The sequence below is a fragment of the Notolabrus celidotus genome, chromosome 20 (genome assembly GCF_009762535.1).
Source record: "Notolabrus celidotus isolate fNotCel1 chromosome 20, fNotCel1.pri, whole genome shotgun sequence".
In the NCBI taxonomy this organism is placed as follows: Eukaryota; Metazoa; Chordata; class Actinopteri; order Labriformes; family Labridae; genus Notolabrus; species Notolabrus celidotus.
Genome location: NC_048291.1, coordinates 17,294,523 through 17,311,462, shown reverse-complemented (window position 1 = coordinate 17,311,462; position 16,940 = coordinate 17,294,523). Strand labels below are relative to the sequence as shown.

The window sequence follows — 16,940 nt, the reverse complement described above, 5'->3', positions numbered from 1 at the left end:
CAGTAGATGGCTCTCACCCATGAGTCTCATGTTTGTTAGTTGGATGTTATTGGGAAGTATTCCATGAGACAGGTGCCTGGTGCTTTAATTTGTAGTTTTGAATGCCCAAATCATTCACACTAAAAATTGAAGATGAAGTGCACTATCAGTATTTAGACAGTTCTTGACCTGTGTTTTTTCTTTTTTTCTTTGACATGTTTGACTACAAACTTGCTGTGACTTTTCTGTCAGCTAATTTATAGAGGTTTTGTCTTCCTACCTGAAGCATCAGGATGACAATGCCCGTGTTGTTTGACAGCCTTAAGACAGCATCCTAGATATGTGATGCATCCTGGTTTACTGATCTTTGGGCCTACTTTCTGATCTCTACTGCCTCACTTATCCAACGCTATAGTATCTGTTGTTCCCTAAGTGGATGACCTCAGCCTTTTCCCAGTCCATGATGTGCTTTTCTCTCTTGGTTTTAAGTTTTCTTGGTCCGCTTTTTTGCTCGTGTGCATGCTTCTGGTGTTTCTTTCATTCTTTTCTGAGTTCCCCAGTTCACGTGCCAAACATTCTGTCTGTTTCACTGGTGTATGTTTTATTGCAAGAAACTTCAGGTAGGACGACCATACCTCAATACATCAGCTGATAGAAGAGTCACAGCAACCTCATGTGACTCTTCTGAGGAAGACTGCAGGAAGTTTTTTGTTGAAACATCTCAATGTAAAAAAGACAAGACACCTGCCTAGATACAAGAAATGTCTAACTATAATATGCAGTGTCCGACCATATGAACCTTTTTGCACTATAAGTTACCAGAGTTTGAAAACAAAATGATTCAAAATTCAAGAATGAAGAGCTTGAAGCTTTTCCCTTTTTATGGTTACTAATATGCCAACTTAGTTCTAGAAGGGGCCACATAAATTCAACCTGGTGCCAAGCAAAGTGGTGCAAACTAGCTGTTGAGGTTATTTCTGTACAAAAAAAAAGACACAAGAGAAGACACAACAATATACTACAGAAAACTAACTTTTCATGTGTCTATAGTATACTAAGTTTTCTTTTGTGGTATGCTGAGTATTATTCCATCACACAGGCTTTTAAACATAACAGCTAGTTCATATGTACTTGTAATTGTTGTGGATCTAAACCAAAGTGAGGTTAGCTAACAAGGTACAATGTGTTTTAAAGTGTAAAAATAATGTTAAAAAGTTAGCTATTATGATCCAAAGTGTTGCAATTTTCCACTAAATGAAGAAGTCATACTTTCTAGTATAAGTGCATAACCACGGTGTAAGTATTAAGCCAACCTAAGTCACACTCAACGCATTGACACAGCTTACAAAGAATACTAAAATAATTCTAACATGAGTATCCACATTACTTTACAGCTAAGAGTTCAATAACCATATTTGCTGCTCTGTGAGGCTGCATTCAAAATGTTTTTGTTATTTTAATGGCAACATCATCACGTTGACATACTGTACATAGTAATACTAACATGCTTCTACAGAGAAGGGAAAATGCCCTCTGTGTTGACCACTTCAGGATGGATGTTAATACAGTAGCATCATTTTTTTAATACCAAGTCACACTAACAGGATATTTTTGGACTTTTTTTGCTCCACATATAAGATTACCATTTTTTTTTTAAATTTTTTGTATTTATGTTTACTTTAAAGTTATTAAATACCTGTGTATAACTTTTTAATTAGAAAGTAAAAAAAACAGAGGTAAAAAACATACAAATGTATCATTCTTTAATTCTTATTTAGAAAAGTATCTCACAAAGTCACAGTTTAAAGTACAGAAGAAACGTGTTACACTTAAAAGCCACAGCCTGAACTGAAGTCTGGCCTCTGAACTTGTTAATGATAGTTTAGGAGTATGAGGTAGCACATGGGGTAGGCAATCAAATTTCCGGGAGGAGGGGACTGTAACATTTTGCTTTGCAATTTAAATGTGTTGAAAAATCTACTTTTAAATTATGTGGCACCAACATGTTTGGTTTTGCCTATTTCCTGTTTTGTGTGGCGCATTGAGTTAGCTTAGGTACATCCCGAAGTAATGCCCCTGCAGTGTTGACCCAGACTGGTTACAAATATTTTAAGGGACCAGTGAGATCATTACTATTATTTTACAGTGTCCTCTTGAGCCTTTGAATAGATATTTTGATCTCCTACTATAGATACAAAAAAATAAAATAAAATCACCAAAATCAAGGTCTTCAGGTTGGGCTTTTAAAAAATCTCATGAAATTTAACTGTTACATTCTCATTATGCTCCAGATGGCCAGTTTATCATTTCATACAGGGGATATATCTTGGTTTGTAGGCAGTTCTACATATTCTGGTTTTCACTTAAAGTTTTAAGGATGTATTTATGTATATCAATTTGTATCAGTGCAGATGTGACTGTCTGTGTTTCATGGTTTAATTTGCCTGTCAGATAATTTTTTCCTTAAGGACATCAGAGTTGAAGCTGTTTCAAATATTTATGCTCAGTTAAGGCTGATTTATACTTCTGCGTCGAATCAACGGCATAGCCTACGCTACAGGTCCACGTGGCTCCCATACCTAAGCAGAGGCCTACGCATGTAGCTGACGTGCACCTCCTCCAAAATGTAACTACATGTAGAATCAACACGGGCCGCAAGCCCCGTGATTGGTCCGCTCAGTGGCATTGTATTTCCCGCATTTACAGCACTTCCGGGACTTCAGCCGCACATCAGCCATGTATTTCATCTCCTCCTCTCTATTCTTCCTGAATCATGTCTATATAATAAACATTAACATGTATCAGCTGTAGATTAACATAACACGCTCTGAATCTCGGTGGAAAAGTAAACAGAGATCGTAGCGGGAGCAGGCGACCGGCTATCTGAGAGACCACACTGCCCTCAAGTGTTTCGGTGGAGAATTGCTGCACATAATGGACACAACGACGCACAAGTATGTGGTGCTCATGTCCGTGTCAGCCACTGCTGAGTAGGGGCGACGCAGAAGTATATATCAGCCTTTAGGGTGATCACACCCTGACACAAAACAATCTTCCTGTGTGCTTCTTTTAAAAAAGGGGAGAATTAACGTATTTTGGAGAGAAAAAAAGGAAAATTCAATAACTCAGTGGGCTGAATGTTGCAGCTCTACACATATCAAAACTAATCTTTCGTCCCAGGCTGCCCTATAACATTTACACATCAACCCAAGCCTCTTGTTATAAACTTATATATGCACATTCTGAAGCTATAACCATAGAGTGCTAAGTAAATCAGACCCAATCTTCAAACTTCATAACTCCATCAAAGCCATGGTAGGTGAAGGGTTCAAGGACAGGACTGCAGGCCTCTTCAGCAAGGCAGGCCATCCTGTTGTTTTCACAGCTTTCCTCAGTGTCTCGTCCGATGTACACAGAATCAGGAGAGTGGATGGAAGGGTCCTCATCAAAGTAGTTATGTGGCCTCAGGATGACCCCGCCCCCATTGCCCACTGTCACTGTGTTGGGGATGTCCTCAGCATGGGGGATGTGGAGGAAACCAGTCGTCACCCAAGCAACCAGGTCCTGCAGGCACATTTTTAAACACATCATGTTAATCCGTTTAGTGAAGTAATGTAATTTCAAGTTTGCATACATGCTTGTACTATCTTATTATTTGTACATGCAGATGACATGTCAACGCACCTCATCCTCAATGCTTTCATTGTCTGCAATGAACTTGCTGAAGTCAACAGCAGGAGTCCAGACATCGTTTTGACTGTACAGACTAGAGCTAGTCTGCTCTGAATCCTTATGCTTGGTGATGGCAACCTTATACCTGGGGACACACAGAGGAGGCACAGAGGGTCTTTAGTGAATGACCTGAAGAGCCGTGTCAAAAGAACTCTGTGTTGTGTTTCATGGAATGAAAAAACTTGCTAATAGAAAAGATCATTGCACTTTATTATTGTGCATAATCCCAACTTATGCTAAAGGGGAACAGTTGGAGAAGAAATGCAACATTTTAAGAGCTTGCAAGGAACACGCTAATCAAAGTATGTGCATACTCATGGTCAGCATATCACGGATCATAATTTTAATAATTAGAAAGGCTAAAATGATGTGCATGAAAGTTAATGTACAAAGTGCATATTCACCAACCTGACCTCCAAAAATGTACCTTTTAAATCACTAAATAAAATACTCAACCTTGATAGCATTGTGGATAAATACTAAATACAATGATACATTTAATTGTGTAATATTTTTCACCATGGAGAAAAACAAAAATCATGTCCTGCAAACAGGAACTTGAGCATGCAATATGCGTGACTGAAACTTAAGTTTCTAGAATAAGTACATTATTCCTTTTTTCAAGAAACTTAATGCGCAAACTTCTCTTACCCCATTGGCAGATTTTTCTTATTATTACAAGCAATTCATGCTTCATCTTGGTAGCTTGTAATATATTAAAATGAGATGTGTATATGGAATTGTCAGGTGAATGTGACTGATCCTGTCTTGCATTGTCTAACATGAGTCTGGTTCTGCTTGAGGTTAAAAGCAGACTGTTAAAAGGAACCACTGTAACTGGTTAAATGCTGTAAAGTGCTCTGCTCAAGGTAGATTAAGATGAGATAAGATCAAGTCCTGTCAGTAACCCCCAAATTATACAGCACGTGCCGGGTTGTATTACGGCTGCGCCGTGTGTTTGCTCCGTCCGACAGCTTGCGCCCTGCGACACAGGACACGTGTTTGGAGAGCAGCGTCAGCTCGGAGCTGCCAGGATCAGCTGGGTCCAGCATGGAGAGAACAACATACAAACAACAGGTTACAGAGCCTGTCTATGGTTGAATTTCTGCTCATTTGGATAGTATTCTGTTACTTTTGTGCTTTAATCATTGCTGATTATGCTGCAAAACTATAAAGTTTAATTTTTGAAGGTTTATGAGTTTACTATTGATAATTCTGCTCTATTTTGTTGTCCTGTTACCTTCTGACACAGTTATCAGCTTAAAGTCCTGTTGTAGTCAAAATGGATCACTGATATGTTGCAGTTTGTAGCTTACATCCATAATTGATGAGTAGTTCTGATCTATACGATCTTTCAAACGCACGGAAGTCCTAATACATATTAGTCATGCCTATTTGTTGTTCTTTTTGTATTTATAGCTGATGTTATTGTTATTACATTTTTTTATTTTTTATTTTGTATGTCTTATTCTTATGCCTTGTACAAAGAGAGCACAGTTTACCTAAGTCAAATTCCTTGTGTGTTCAAGCATACCTGGCCAATAAAGCTGATTCTGATTCTGATTCTGATTCTGATACAGTGTTTTATGTTGAAATTGAGCAGATATTGCATGTGATCTGGTGCCTGACTTCCTGTCCAGGTTGTTCTTTTCTGTGAAGCCTGAACGCAATGTGGCGCATCCTGTATAAATTGGGGGTAAAAGGGGACTGGATCTTATCCTATCTTGATGTTGGGTCTTTGTTAACAATTTAAAAGTATGGTCTAGACCTGCTATGTCTGTAAAAGCATCTTGAGATAACGTTTGTTGTGATTAACATAAAGATTGATTAATCGGTTGCTGGCTATGTGGAGGTAGCGCAGTGTTTTTGTGTCATAACGCAGAGCAGCTTCCTGTGGAGGTGTCACAGGAGACATTTAATCACACAGTTATTCAGTACATATATCACAGTATTCTAAGAACACAAAAACAAAGGTCACTGATCAATAGTAGGAAGTTCCTATTCTCTCCCCTGCTTCTGGAGGAGAATGTTGGACACAAATGTGCAGTAAAACTGCAGGAAATAACTGAAGCCCTAAAAGGACATGATTAAATACTTTTTTTTTTCTTTGTTTTCTCGAGATAACCAGAAAAATATGTCAAGACCTCGAGGAAATGGAAAAATATAAAATTTATTTAAGTATATTCTTTTGGTGCTTCCATACTTAAACATAAATGGAGCACATTTATATATGGTAACTTGGAAAGGCCCATTATCAGTTTCTTTTATTGTTTTTTTTGTTGTTGTTTTGATCACAAACATTGTTTGGAAAATGTTGCCTCAGTAAAGAATAAAATTACATTTTGTTTCGAGACATTAATCTTACAGATCAAAAATACAAAAAATGAGCTTCGCTTTCTGGATAAAACAAGATAAATGATTTCATTATCAAGAGAAAATATGTTGAAATCTAGTGATAACAAGCTTTGTTTTCTCGAAAACGACAAAATTAACTTCTTATCTTGAGAAAACAGAGAAAAAATAAAGTTTTTAATAATGTCCTTTTTAGGGCTTGCATAGGAAATGCCTATTCGGGTCTAATTCTTTGAGACAAGAGTGCAAAACAAGTATTGGCTGCAATTTTTATTTGCCTCGTTTCTAAAAGGGTGAGCCTTAAATTCATTCTTTTGGTTTTGCTAGCACTGACTTATTGGACCATGAGGATTTTTGACTTTGTATCAGTCTCACCTGGCCCAGGACATGGACCTCTCATCTGTCTGGCTCTCTGGGAGATGGTCTCCAGTGAAGCTGAACACCTGCAGCCTGTAGGAGCGCTGGTGGCCCCAGCGGTTGGTCTGGTTGCTGGTTATGTGGAGGTAGCGCGGTGTTTTTGTGTCATAACGCAGAGCAGCTTCCTGTGGAGGTGTCGCAGGAGACATTTAATAACACAGTTATTCAGTACATATATCACAGTATTCTAACAACACAAAAACAAAGGTCACTGATCAATAGTAGGAAGTTCCTATTCTCTCCCCTGCTTCTGGAGGAGAATGTTGGTATTTGAGATTGATTTAGAGAGGATCTGACAGGCTGAGCTCCAAGAATGGAACGCGGGGCAAGGTAAACCAAAACATGTGCTTCAGTTGACAGGACATGAGCAGTCAGTGTGTGAGACAGTGTGTTTAATATTTATGATTTCAAGTCATGGCAGCCCCAATCCTCCTCCTTTCAGATCAGGGGAAATAAAAGTACTCTTAACACACCTCACGCCACAGGAGAATCTGGCAAGATAATCTTTAGAACCATCCAGTTATCAGGCTTTGGCTGACTTTCGTCAGAAGGGGGAAATCAAGCCCCAAATCTGCCAGACTCTTATAGTGTGTACCCCTCTTAAGATGAGTTAGATTTAGGAACACCTGACATCTATCGTTCTATTGACATATCCATGTGATTTGCTGCCTCAGCTTTGGATAAGTTAGCCTGTTCGAACTGCTCTCCATTTTTTCTTTTATGTTTGCCATCCTTTCAAACTAATAAGAGTGAGCCTGTTCTGAAGGACTTTGTGTCCTGCTTGTGGGCTCAAGTGTGCTGTTTTTCCTGAGCTTTCATGGAACACTGTTGCCTCCTGATTGGAGAGAGTTTCCTGGCTTTTAGGCCAAAACAACAACTGGCTGCAGACTCTGTGGGTCTCTCACAGTGTGCAATCTAGAACAAAACCTCTTATAACAAATCATTTTTAACATTTCAGACATATGGTTATTGATTTGTGCAGCCTTCTTAATTTTGCCTGTAATTTTGTTTTCTCAGTCTCTCCACAAGCCTGAGAGCATTGGCCTGTGTGGCTGTTGGTGCAGTTGTTGCTATCTAAACTAGTTTAAATAAAAGGATTTGACACCGGAAGTCTCTAAAAGTAATATGGGAGGTAAAGCCTTTAGTTATCAAACCCTCATATTTTAGAATCATCCACCAGTCAGGGTCTGGGAGGCAGACACAATCTCTACTTTTAAGATTAGGCTTAAAACTTTCCTTTTTGATAAAGCTTATAGTTAGAGCTGGATCAGGCTAGGACCAGCTCTTAGTTATGTTGCTATAGGCTTAGACTGCCAGGGGAACTGGCCCACTGACCCACTGGGATCCTGTCTCACGCCCCTTCTACTCACCCATCCCATCACTCACTTTAACTCCCATTGGAAGTTACTAAAAATAGACCTTTCCGGAGTCCCTGAGCTCCCTTGTCTCGTAGGTTCCTCTGAGTCACTGCCTTAGATGGCACTGCCTTACTACTACTACTACTACTTCTACTATTATCCATCTCATATCTATAACCTACCCCCTTCTCTCTCTCTCTCTCTCTCTCTCTCTCTCTCTCTCTCTCTCTCTCTCTCCCTCTTATTATCCTCTATCCCTCTTTCCAACCCCAACTTCCTTGCCACTGTAACTAGCTAAATACTGTGAGGTGCAATGCTCATTGTGGATTTAGGTGAGATAAGAATCCTATCAGTCAGAGGGGACTGGAGAGTATCCTGTCTTGATTTTGGGTCTTTGTTAAGAATTTAACATGGAGTATGGTCTAGACCTGCTGTGTTTTAAAAGTGTCTTGAGATAACATTTGTTGTGATTTGGCGCTATACTAATAAAGATTGATTGATTGATTGATTGATTGATAAGCCTAAAAAAACACACCTATACTGTCTGTTGTACATCACATACATTTTCAGTACTGAAAAAAATGACCAAAGGCTCACCTGTTCGGTTTTCAGTTGATTCTCCACAAGCTCAGGGACCATTGCGTAGTGATCAGGCATCCATGGCAGAGACCTGTTGACATATTTCATGTCTTTGGTCTGGAAAAAGTTCTTCTGTCCTGTGAAGGAAATAATAGCAACATGATTGTACTTGTTTTCTGACTCATTGTAATCAGCCTGTTGAAGACAGAACCTTTTGATCTCATTTAAATGAATGTCAGCTTTTTTTTCTTTCCATTTTTCTGTCCTTTTTTATGGGTATTTATCTTAACTACTATTAAACTATGCTTAATACATAAAACAGGAGCCCTCTAGATGCCCCTCAAATGTATAAAATGTTTAAAAGAAATTGCCCTCTTGTTGCCCTTGTAGTTAAATATAATATGATCATTATGTAATTTAATCAATAATATAGAAATATATCAACAGTTTTATGTTTTCCATTTTAATAATTCAATTTCCACCACAATTGGTTCCATAAATATTCGCCACAATGCAGGGAATTAAGTGTTAGATGCTCAAAATGTTGGGGGACCTCCCCTTGACCCTCCCTCATCTTACCACTGCATCAGTACATTACAATGTTACAGTAGTATTTACATTAACATACACTCGTATTTACACACAGTAATTTAACACTAAACTGTGAGTACTAGGAGTTTGAAAGAAGGTGCCTTTTATTACGTTTTCGCCCCTTCCCCTCAAACAACCTGAGTGCACCACTGTTTTCATGTATGAATTAGGACAGGTATTCTTTGTTTTAAGAGAAAATATGTGTGATTAAAACTCATGTACTGAAATCCAGCTATGTTGTATACTGCTACTCACCCAACAAATCCAGATCAACCTTGAAGTTAATAAAGTGGGTGTGAATGTTCCCAAGAACCTTCTCTGCCACCTGGTGCCCATATTTCAGATTACCGTCTACCAGGTAAGAAGAGGAGATGTAGCCGGTGGCATGCACTTTGGCTTCCACTGATCCGCTTTGGTAGAAGATGAAATCCCACATGTAGTCATAGTTTCCAATTGCAGTTATCGTCCTAAACACTAAGGCACTGTTTACCATCCCTCCATAACTGTTGTGGAAGAAGTCAGCAAAGTGCCTCCTCAGGGGCTGACCCAAATTGTGCTCAAACACGCATATGGAGTTCCTAAATCTGACAGGGGCTGGGACATCGATGTAGCGGTATGTGTCGATGAAGGTTGCGTCATGGGGGCAGTCAACGCCACGGGTCAGTTCGTGGGCAAAGCGTCCTATTCCGATGCTTGAGTCTAAAAACTTTGTCAACATCATGCCCGGTGTCACCGAACCGTACACCGACATGGCCTCCTGCACACTCAGCTCGTAGATGATCCTCTCACCCTTGAAACGCACGTCAAAAACCCTCGCGCCCGTTAGCGAGCTCAGTCCGAAGGCAAAGCTCCAGTCCAGGTACAGGACGTGGTTTTTGCTGATGCTGAAGCGTTTCCCATCCACATTAAACAGCTGGGGACCGACCTGCAGAGGTTTCCTTCTTGGTTTCAGTGATCCGTAGTCAGCTGACTCCTTGTAAGCTATTTTCGTTATGGACCCAGTTTCATATTTCTGTTTAAGTTCCTCTACAGTTTGAAAGTATTGGCCGTTATAAAGAAGCCGCTCCACTTTCCATTCAGAGGCGTTTAAGCTCTCGTGGTTCAGCCACACCTCGAAGCCCACCGGGTGGATGTACATGCCACTCATATCTCTGAAGAAAGACACCCAAGTCTTTCTGTCCCCGGACCGAACTCCGCGAGGCATCTGCTCGAACGCATTCAGCTGCTTGTCATCCCCCACGTCGAAGCTCTCTTTCATGAGTTTCGTAAGTTTGGAGAAGACATGTTCCTGAAAAAACTGGAAAACCAATGCGTATTCCCCAATAGTGACGGTGCGCGCAGTGATAGGCAGTTCTGTCTTATACCTCTCCACAGTGACATCCCTGTGCTTTGTTGGATTTGGAAGAGGACCCACAACATACTCCTTTATGTGGCCGCTCGTACCATAGAAGACCACAACAGTCGCCTCTCTGACCGGCTTGGCAGCTCTCCCGTCTAAGAACGCAAGCGCATCCGCTTTCTTTGGCAGAGAAAGATCTATCAAAAACAATAAGTTTCCCCCTGGTTTAGTAATCTGGTTGGTGGATATGTCCAGGTCTTTCTGCTGGAGCATGTACTTCTGGACTTGCACGTACTCCTCCCTGGTGAGGTCAGCGAACACGACGCTGCGCTCATCGTGCCTGGCCCCCAGCGGGTGAACGCGCTTAGCGGAGCATTTGGGCGCCCTGCTGGAGTGGATGCCAATCAGGACTATGTTGAGAATGATGGAGAAGAGGACAAAGAGGATGAGCGCCCATTTCACGAGAGAGTTCATTCTCTGCTCTACTTTTACGCACAGTCTTCTGCCACAGGAGGAGAGGTTAGAGCCCTGGGCAAGAACGAGCTGTCAAACGATTTTGGAGAGAAGAGGCGCGCCCCTCCACCCTTCTGTCCCACCCCTTCTGTACGGATGCCAAAACCCCGGCGCCCCCCCTTTCCAATAAACAGTTACTTTTACGCATGCTGTTTACCATTTTATGCATTCCATTCAAAAATTCCTAATCACATTTTAAGATGTTCTAGGTACAAAACAAGGGTAAGTAACTCTTCTTGTGCCTAAATGAAATAAACTGGTAAGATATATATATATATTTTAAAAGCTGAAATATCCCCAAATCTAAGAGTATCTCAAGTATAGAACGACATTCTTTTTTCAGTTTTTTTATTGGACACAGGCAAATTAAGTGGGTGAAATTATTGAGTAAGTAAGTAACTTATCATGTTTTTATCATTGACTGTAAACAAATCCCATCAGAATTATGGGGCGCCCTTTGATAAAATGGGTACACTGAAACTAACAGCAACAATTCTCCGACACGCCATAGAAACGTAGTGGGAATTTTAAAAAGTGACCTTTGTTATATATCACATTTAGAGCAATATTTGTGATCTTCTTCCTACTTCATTTTGTTGGGAAAATCATATTTTAGTAACAATTACTGTTAAAGTTTTATTTGTTAAATCTAAATGACATTTGGATTTAACAATCAACATTCATATTTAACATTAAAATTGTATATTTAACATTTAGATTCATATTTAAAATTTAACAGTGATTGAAACTGAAATATATTTTCTCATAAAATCAAATGTGAAGAAGATCACAAATTTTGCTCTAAATGTGATTCAAAAAATGGCTTTTAAAGATTCCTGCAACGTTTTTAAAATAAATGTGGAGAATTGTTGCTGTTATTTTCAGTGTGCACAACATAACAAAAGGTGCCCAATAGAGAAGGATCTCATGTCTAGTTTTATATATCATGTACACTTTTTACATCCAGGGCATCGACCAGGAGACCAAATTTTTCTGACACAAAAGCACAGCACAAAAGCTCTGTATAAATTCTATGAATTATTATTATTATTATTATAAAGTTTTAATCTTAATAATGATTGAGTGTTTGGGGTGTGGAATTCTTAATGACACTCACATAAAACACCACTTTTAATGCATAGCAGCTTAACATATGCATATGGTGTAACCTTGTGACAGCTCAATGTTGAGAGACATACACATACAAGCCAACCAGGCATTCAGCCTGCTGTGTTTCCTGCTAGCACTTTGGGAAATGTTTTTTAAAACAAGGCTGCAGACAGCATTCTCTCCAACAGTTCCTTCTACATGTTTCAACAAACAATGTTTGGCAGAGTAAGGTTAGCTAATAAAATAAAGATAGAGTGAATGTGGCCAGACGTTTTTGTAATTTGCAAAAAGCAGTAATCATGTTCCATTTTAAATACCGACCAAAGTTGTCTGTATTCTGTTGTGCTATGTGGATGTCTTTTATTCACACTTTCTTTTACATTTAAGCTTTTTGATCACCGATTATTAACCTTACAAAGGGATTAAAATGCCCCAAATAAGATGTGACCACACGTTTAAACTACATATTCTCCCCATACTTGAACGTATAGCAAACAGATGCTTATTTACACATCCAGCTGTTATGGAGCACCACAATGAAGTTTAAGTTCCAGTCTTAGGCAGAGCCCTCATTTATTACTCTTCTTACTGGGAGAGTAGAATCTTTGGGTGATTCTCAGGTATCCAATCCTCTTCCCCACTGCATTAAGGAAAAAAACCCAAACTTTAATCTGGTTGGTCTGGAACCTTGAATATTGTCCAAGCTGAATTCATGTAGTGCCAGGTTAAATGTCCTGAAGGCAGGGTACAGAACAGCCTAGTCTATGTTCAGCTGCTCAAACCATTTTCTGCAGGGCTCTGAAGTCCTTCAACAAGTTTTATAATTTGTTATGTAAGAATGATTTGCATGCGAATGCATGTGCTCTAATGTAAAAATGATAATAATAATAATAATAATAATAATAATAATAATAAAAAGTTACTCTTTACAGTATTTACTGCAAATGCCAGCACAGATGATGTCTGATACATCAGCTTATATCAAATAAATGGGAATCAAAGCAAATGTAGATCTCCAAGTACTCATGTTTATGAGCTGTTACTGAACCCCCTGTGGCTCTTGTATCACTTTGATTTGTGTCCTGCTGACAGAGGGTAGAAGAATACAATGAGTAATATAAAAGAAAGGAGGATGACTTGGTGCCAGGATGTGTGGGGCATCTCAGACAACATGCTCAGCTGACTAAATGCGTATTCCATTGGACATACCTTCAAGTTGAATCCAAATAGTGAAGCTGGAGAGACATGGTACCACTGTAGACTTGCTTTAAATAGGACTCGTAGGACTTATGCTTTTCCGATCAGTTTTGAAAGAACAGATACTTAACAAAATGAAGCCAAGGACTGAAACAAAGACTTTCTGTGTCATGTCATCAATCAATCTTTATTTCTTCTTTAAAATGCTTTTATAAAAATAGCTGTCTCCCATGGGACAGGGAGAGTTCAAGTAAGTGATGGGGGAGGGGAGGAGAGAGGATTCCAGAGACGAATCATAGAGATGAAAATTTCCATTTGAGTTCAGTCACAGTGGGCATTAATCAGTCCCTCCAGGATTTCGCGGGATTTTTTTGTGATTGTTGCGGCCCAAAAAGCCTGATTTTGCGGCAGCTTTTTGAAAAAATTGCGGTGAAAGTTGCGATTTTTTTTTTTGCTTTTTTCCCCCAATAACATCTCAGGGGCAAGTAAATATGCTAAATTAAAGTTGTTTTTAGAAAACATTCTTGATGTGACCACTGTGACTGTATTTTGATTCTCTTGATTCACAGAAAAATGCCATGAAAGGGCTGTATTTCACATTTACGACGGTCCCTGAATGCACCTCGTAGTGACGGGCACTTGACAGTCAGTTCACGGCACTCTGAAATTAATCTGCATCTTTGACTACAAGGAGTTGATCAAAACTTACTAAATGTGTCTGATGTTTCACCAAACTAGAATAAATCAAGCTGTAGACGCAGAGCTTTTTACGGTAATGGCGGCAACAATGTCAAACCTCAAATAGTAGTACCTTAAATAGTAAACAGACGCCCCGTGGATGTGTCTGTGTCACTAACACACACCGGGGGTAAAATCATCAATGAAGATGAGACAGATGCATGGAGGAGGGAGAGCTGGTTCATAAAGCACACTTGCTGCAGGTAGGTGACCAAGCTAACACTGAGCACCTCAATCTATAAATAATAACGTTGTCATCGTCACTTGTCCTGCCTGCTGTCCCCTCTCTTTACCCGTTCTCTGTGCATGTTTTGCTGTTCAAAAGTGCCGATCAAGTGAGGACTTACGTTTAAGGAAGTGAAATTGATGACAAAACCGATGACTAACAGGGGCTGAGGTTAAGGTAATTGGTCAAATTTGCGGGAAAGTTGCGGTGATTGTATAAAATTGCAAGGCCGTGAAAAAATCGCGCTGATTGGTTGAATTTGCGTTGATAGTTGCGATCGCGAAATCGCAACTTCCTGGAGGGACTGATTAATATTTAGCTGTAATCATTCATAAGTGTGCGCCCACTTCTGACTTAAAAAAGACCATCCTTTGGTTTTTGTTTCTACAGTAGCACAGAATGGACAAACTAAAAGCCTGGAGCGTTCTTTAATTAGCCCAAAATTCTCCAGGTGTAAGAAAAAGAAGAAGTGAGAAGTTGTGCTCTAAATCATTTGTATAGATAGGAGTTTTTAATGGTAGACCTCTGGCAAATGAAGGATCATACTTATCATGCTCATCACAGAAGCTTTTTTGCCTTGACGGCCCACTGTCGCTTCACCGACCTTTAACTGTGTGGGTCAGAGGCCAAAACAAGTCAGTGGGCTCTAATTTGGGGATTGTGTCTTGTCTAGTTGCAGCTCCATAAACAGTCCTTAAATGCCACATGCCGAAATGTTTTGTTAGTAAGACATTTCAGTCATTCCTGTCAACTCTAGAATCACTCTTTGGATTTTTACAAAAGCTCACACACAGAGACCTGTTGTACTGCCCCCTCATTTCATTCCATGTTTCCCTCTCTCCATTGCATGGTGATCTGTTTTGTCAGCCTTTTTCATTTTACAAAAACAAGAATAACTGACTTCTTTATCTTCAGGGTTTATAAAGCAATGTGAAATCTCAGATTTCTTGTACTGTGCTGGGTCAGAGAATGGCAGTAGTATGCCTGGTTTTCTTTCTCACCATAACCCCTCTTGTTGTGTAACTCCTCTTGGCAGGGCCGTATCTTTTTGATTAGCCTATGATGGCAGCTGACCTGAGACCGACCCTCTGGTTGGCTGCTGTTCACCTAAAAAATGCAGAGGAGGAGAAGAAGGCTACAAAAATGTTTCAGCATACACATGTGGGATCACACAAGCATTTGGAAATGTTTACAGACAGAGAGATGGACAACTATAATACTTAAGTATTAAACAAACACATGCACACACTATTTACTCTCTAAAAGAGACCACTGGATCAAATCAAACTAACACATATTCAGACATGACATGACACACACACACACACACACACACACACACACACACACACACACACACAAACACACACGTCTGTTTCCACTTAAGCTTTAATAATTGCTGTTTAGTTGACCCTGTGGTCCGTATACATTCCAGCATTTTTTCTGGACATGTTCCCAGTCTCAATCTCAGCCTTAGTTGGTTAACTCCTCAGAGATGTCTCTCCATGCTATATGCAAAGAGTATCCCGATGTACATCCTCTTCTCATGCGTTTATTATTACTTACATAGTCATGTGCAGTTTGAGCTAAAGTAAAATGCAGCTGCAGTCCCTGAAAGTCCCCAGTGCCTCTTTTTTATGGAAGGAATAAGCCCCAGTCAGTAAACAGGATGCCTAAGCTCCCACCTCCCTAGTGCTTTGTGCACTTCTGTGAAAGCAACTCCTTTCCTCAAAGCTGCTGGGATTCTTTGTGATTCGCAAGTTACATAAGATGCTAAAGTCAATGTTTTTCTCAGAGCAGAGAATAAAAAGAAACGTTTAGACAAATTAACTGATTCGTGTTAGATGTAGCACATATTTCAACAAATGTACTCAGGAATAATTTATTTTGAGAATAAATGGAACTAAAAACAAACTGCCAATTGAAGGACATTGAGAAAAGGGGGGTTACAGCAGTAGGTTAAGTTGCACGCCTGTGAAGCGGTTAACCCGGGTTCAAATCCAGCCTGTGGCCTCCTGTCATTCCCCCACTCTCTCCCACTTGAAAGTAAAAGTCCCTAATGGCATTCATTCGGCTTATTTTCCTCTCCGGCGTGGGACCCGACAGGGCTGCCCGCTTTCACCTCAGCTGTTCAATATAGCCATTGAACCGTTGGCTATCTGGCTTAGGAACCAACAGGGTTTTGAGGGCATCACTCGCTCTGGCCAGGTCCATAAACTGTCCCTATACGCAGATGACCTTTTGTTGTTTGTCTCAAACCCAATATCCTCTCTCCCCCCAATACTGTCTACTTTAGACAAGTTTGGCAGCTTGTCAGGCTACAAACTGAACATTCAAAAAAGCGAATTATTTTTTGTAAACGACTTGGCGAGGTCACTTCCGAAATCTGCGTTCCCCTTTAAAATAGCGGAGGATGGATTTAAGTATTTAGGTATATTTGTCGCAAGTTCTTCTAAAGAACTGTTCCTTAAGAATTTTCAGCCGCTTTTAGATAAATGTAAATCAGACCTGTCCAGATGGGCCGCCCTCCCCCTGTCCCTGGCAGGCCGAGTCAATCTTATTAAAATGGTTATGCTTCCGAAATTCCTGTATCTCTTTCAACACATTCCAATCTTTCTCAATAAATCCTTTTTCGTAAGCATTGATCATCAAATCTCCATGTTCATTTGGAATAAAAAAACAGCCCGTCTCAAAAAATCCATACTTCAACTCCCGAAATCTGAAGGCGGACTGGCGCTTCCGAACTTTCGGCACTACTTTTGGGCCTGCAATATAAATAAGCTTTTGTACTGGACACGCTGTAGATTTC

At 40.0% G+C, this 16,940-nt stretch overlaps 1 protein-coding gene across 1 annotated transcript; it reads right to left on the bottom strand.

Annotated features, from left to right (window-relative positions):
- Positions 1 to 559: 559 nt before the first annotated feature.
- LOC117832594 (membrane primary amine oxidase-like) lies at positions 560 to 10,892 on the bottom strand. Its single transcript, XM_034711792.1, has 5 exons — positions 9,264 to 10,892; positions 8,436 to 8,554; positions 6,439 to 6,605; positions 3,664 to 3,796; positions 560 to 3,543 (listed from the first exon to the last, which is right to left on the bottom strand). Exons 1-5 carry the CDS (start codon positions 10,819 to 10,821, stop codon positions 3,253 to 3,255), a joined length of 2,268 nt encoding a protein of 755 aa, XP_034567683.1. The 5' UTR covers positions 10,822 to 10,892; the 3' UTR covers positions 560 to 3,252.
- Positions 10,893 to 16,940: the final 6,048 nt, after the last annotated feature.